General features: G+C 31.6%; 1 protein-coding gene across 2 annotated transcripts; it reads right to left on the reverse strand.

The window, feature by feature from the left end:
• On the reverse strand, positions 1-4,435 carry LOC120282475 (purine permease 3-like). 2 transcript variants are annotated; one of them, XM_039289301.1, is made up of 3 exons: positions 4,158-4,435; positions 578-1,391; positions 1-507 (listed from the first exon to the last, which is right to left on the reverse strand). In XM_039289301.1, exons 2-3 carry the CDS (start codon positions 1,352-1,354, stop codon positions 169-171), a joined length of 1,116 nt encoding a protein of 371 aa, XP_039145235.1. In that variant the 5' UTR covers positions 1,355-1,391; positions 4,158-4,435; the 3' UTR covers positions 1-168. The 2 variants fall into 2 exon arrangements, with proteins under 2 accessions (XP_039145235.1, XP_039145234.1); XM_039289300.1 differs by having other exon boundaries at positions 578-1,377; positions 4,158-4,434.
• Positions 4,436-4,827: the final 392 nt, after the last annotated feature.

Consider the following 4,827-nt stretch of genomic DNA (forward strand, 5'->3'; position numbering starts at 1 on the left):
TATCAAACCATGCATCCATGTACCTTCCAAGAAAGTTAAGAAGACAACATATATCCTTCCACAAGAGATTAATTAACTCACTAAACAACACTCAAGCAAACACAAACATGCAACATGTTATGGCAGGGAATATTTGTTTAATTAAGCCATATGAATTCAAACTCCAACTCAAATGGTTTGAGCCTCTATGTCCTTGGCCCTTCTAGCTGCTTCCTTCTCCTTTGCCTCACGGTACTCACCATAAGAATACGAAGCCAAACCCCATAGAGAGAGTACCAGAGCAACACCCTTCTCACTGCTGAAGTTTTCATGGAAGAAGATAACTCCGAAAACTTCGATCACGGGTATGAAAACAGCGATAATAATTCCGGCGAGCAATGTGTGCACACAAAAGATCACTCCTACTGCTCCCAAGAAGAAGAACTGCCAGAATATTGATTGCCATACTAGCACAGTATAATACCTCACTGGTCCTAGCCCATATGCACTTGCTTCCTTTGGGATGGCCTGTAATTTAAATTTAGTTAGATTTATATATAGAGAGAGCTAGAGAGAGAGAGATTTTATATAATCTAACCTGAAAGTCGCCATTGATTAACATCCCAACAGTGCAAAAGACAGTGGCAAAGAAACCCATGACAAGCTGCATCTCCATGACAAGAGTGTAAGTGATAGCCTGCTTAGCCTTCAAGTATGTGAGCTCAATCATAGGTAAAACAAAGCCATACAATGCTGCAGCCCCAAGAGTTAAAAAGAACCCCATGAAATACTTCCCTTTTGTAACATTAGCTGGCCTGTCTTTGCTCCCATGCAACCCTAATATCACTGCTCCCACAGTAAGCAGTGCCACTGCATTGATTGAGAATGGTGTGAACTTTTGCTTCACTATGATGTATGCAAAAAATGCAGTAAAGGCAAGTTGTGTTGAGATTAGTAAAGCCGATGTTGAGACCGGGATAAAGGCGAGGCCGTAGGCGTAGAGGAAGTCATCAAGGCCGGTGAGGAGGCCAAGGACTACACATGCGACGAATATGCGAGGAGTGATGAAGTACAGTTTGGCAAAAGAATCGGTCTTTCGGCGGTAGTAATAGGAGATAATGAGGGGGATGAAGATGATTGGCCAGCCGGCGGTTTCGAGGCAGCTTGAGAGCCATTGCCGGTGACCACCGTATTGGAAGTAGAGGCGGGAAAGGAGAGGGCCACCTGTGTCGCCTATGGCTAAGAGGAAGCAATTGATGATGATGAGTGTTTTCTTTAGGGTTTTGCTCATGTGTTCATTCTTGCTGCTGCTGCTGCTGCTGCTGCTGCTGCTGTTGTTGTTGTTGTTGTTTTGTTGCAATTTAGATGCTTCCATTGTTTGTCTTCTTTGCAGTGTTGCTGTGAGAAAGGAACTTAAGTCTATTTCAGTTAAGCTTGTGCAAAACATGAACGCATTGAATTTAAATTAGGTTAAACCCAACCACCCCAAAACCATCCGCACACTAAATTCTTAACTATGCTTTAAAAAAGATAGCACTTTTGATTTTCCATATATATGAGAGTTAAAAAGACTACCATTTACCTATTGCAGCGATGGCCATACTTAGCTTGAAATTTCAATCATATTTTGGTCTTTAACGAAATATATGAATTTGTTCAACATATATGTTTTTATTTGCTTGTGAAAATGTACAAAATTGTATACATAACGGTATAAATCTAATTTATATAAGATGCTAATCATTTTAACCTTGAATTTATGGTGAAAGAAGAAAGCATGTGGAAGCATTAGGATTTATATATGATTGAAAGAGAAATAAAGGCAGGGTTGGTAGGGCAAAGTGGGAAGCTTGTATACAAACATATGTTAGTGGAAGTGGTGCTTAAAAGCTAGTGGGTTTGGTTGGTTAAAAGCTAGTGATTTTAGTGCAGTTTTAGTTTTATAATTGACAGGACAATAATGAAAAATAAAATAAAAATAAAAATAAGGAAGCGTATTAAAGCAAGTCTAGATATGTTTTGTTCTTAAAATGAAAGGGGAAATAGGGCTAGTGGAACAAATAATAATCTAATAAAAAATGTTAGTTTAGAAGTTAATGGCTAAATAATGAAAGAATAAAAAATGGGAATGCGAATTAAAGTAATTCTAACGTCATGTTATTAAAATAAAAAGAAGAAAAGAAAATCTAGTTAAATCAATAACTTAAACAAAAATGACGTCATGCATGTCTTGTATTTATATGTTAAATAAAAATATAAATATATTTACTCAAAAAAAAAAAAATAAATATGTGCAAGGTGGTGATATGATTTACTTATAAACTAAATATTAAAAAAAAAAATCAAATTCAAAATTTTCATCTAAACATTGAAAACTATATGCTTGTCTCTACATGTGGATTGCACAAAAGTTTTACATCAATAATTAATATTTTCAAGAAATTTATGAATAAAACTCTTTAAAAACAAATTTATATATAAATATAATTAAAGAAACATTGTTATAATTTATATTTCATATTCTTAACCAAAACCTATATCTCTCTCTATATATATTTCATATAAAACGTCAAAAACCATTGTTAAATATGGTTGTGAAAATGTCATATATATACATATATCCATACAAAGTGATTTTTTCATTTTTTTTTTTTATCAAAAAGCTTAGCAGATTTCCTACGAATCCCTAATTTTTATAACAGAAAATATGCGATTTTTTTTACTCCTATATATCTAGAATCAAATTATTCTCATTATTGTTTGTCATGCGTGCAAAATTAGAAGAGAATAAGCAAGAACATCTTTATATATATATATATATATAAATGCCATCCTCATTTTTGAATAGAACAAATAACCATTATAACCATTAATTTTTAGTAATGAACATCCCCATCTATATAGAACTCGCAAGACGTGTGGGTTTTTTAAATATTCCAAATGCCCTGATCACTTTGTGCCCACAGGGATTCGATCCCTCCATCACCCACAAGCCAAGTTTGATGCCAATAAGCTATAGAGTCAACTTTGGAAAGCAATAAAAAATAGAATTTATTTACTACTTTTTAAATGATCGACTCAAACTTAACAAAACCTACTTTGCTGTACCACCAACAAGGGCTTGCTTTTGGTCATTTTCAATGGAAAAGGTCTTGATGTTTTGAACCACATAAAATTACAAGAGCATCTCACTCTTTTGTGATAAACAAAAATCAAAGAATATTTTTTATTTATACTTCATATTCATTATATAATAATTTATTCATATACTATGTGTTTGGTTGTTATAATCCTGATTTTTTTAGGAGAGAAGTAGATCCAAATGGTGACATATAACACTATTGTATAATTTGACGAAATGTTTATATTTCTTTGTATTCGATGATATATATATATATATATATATATATATTAGAATAGTTTAATCACTTTACTCAAAAAGAATAGTTTAATCACATAAAAAAAGTGTTTATGAAAAGAAGTAATCATAGGGAAGCCAATATATAGCATCATGAAATGGACAAGCGCGCACTATCAACAAATTTGCATTTTATTATTACATTTAATCTCTGGCAAAAATTATAATTATTTATATACCACCATAAAACCAAAATTCTTAAATAAATGCCCCTTGAAAAATTTATTATAAATATTATCTAGTAATAAAGGGTATATGTATAAATTTCTCAGTTTATATAAGTATGCAAGAAATGAAATTAATTTCAATAAGAAATCAATTAACAGATATTAGATACTTGGACACACACTCATATATATAATAATAATAATATTTGTTTAATTAAATGATGTTAACTTATTAACACTTAGACCCTCGTTCATGATCACTAACTAACTAATAACAAATTATGTTGGATAGGATTTGTGATATGTAAATATATGTTGAATGTATAGAAATTGAAAAAAAAAATATTTGCAAAACAATTCAACAAAAAGACAAATGGCGGGTTTTTCAAGAAAACAACCCAAAAGATAAGGCCAAATCTTTTTTTTAAAAATTAAACTTTAATATTAATATAAAATATTCATGAAGACTAAGAAAGAAGAAAAACCTTGAACTCTTCATTCATCAATGGACAACGATGCAAGGAATAAAAAACTAGTCTTAAATGGGATTAAAGATAAAAGGAATGATCAAAATTAAGAACAATAAATGGTACCTCAAAAACCTTGGTAGGTGATTAATTAGAGTTCCTTCTTCAATCCTTACTACATCCTTATGATGCCTCTCCTTCTTCCTTCTTCCTTCTTGTGTGTGAGAGAGAACACTTCTTTCCTTATTGCTTGAAAGAGTGAGTGAGAAAAGAAAAGAAGAAGTATTGTAATGCTACTGTTAGAGGTTCCAACAGAAGAAAGATAAGAGATAAAGTCTCAAAGAGAGAGAGAGAGAGAGAGAGAGAGAGAGAGAGAGTTAATATGTTCCATAAAATTGAGATAAATTTATAGGATTTATTAAGGGAGAAATATATATATATATATATATATATATAGAGAGAGAGAGAGAGAGAGAGAGAGAGAGAGAGAGAGAGTTAATATGCTCCATAAAATTGAGATAAATTTATAGGATTCATTAAGGGAGAAATATAGTGTTTGAATGCTTCAAGATAAATAAAAAAACATAAAAGATAGGCGTATTTGTGAGATTGTTTGCATGTATTTTTAATTAAAAAAAAAACCAAGGTTAAGTGCGTAGAGATATATATATAGATATAGATATAGATATAGATATAGATATATACATATATTGAAACAAATCTTGTGCCATGGGGCATACGCAATTTATTTTTAAAAACCTTGTGCGCCGATGTTAGAATAAAGTAACTAAAAATT

This window comes from Dioscorea cayenensis, chromosome 18, assembly GCF_009730915.1.
Source record: "Dioscorea cayenensis subsp. rotundata cultivar TDr96_F1 chromosome 18, TDr96_F1_v2_PseudoChromosome.rev07_lg8_w22 25.fasta, whole genome shotgun sequence".
NCBI lineage: Eukaryota > Viridiplantae > Streptophyta > Magnoliopsida > Dioscoreales > Dioscoreaceae > Dioscorea > Dioscorea cayenensis.

Bases quoted from the DNA above. Each gene is read 5' to 3' on its own strand.
- LOC120282475 (XM_039289301.1), bottom strand. From the start codon at position 1,354: ATGGAAGCATCTAAATTGCAACAAAACAACAACAACAACAACAGCAGC. The intron at 508-577 runs GTTAGATTATAT...TTTAAATTACAG, and splicing joins TAATCAATGGCGACTTTCAG to GCCATCCCAAAGGAAGCAAG.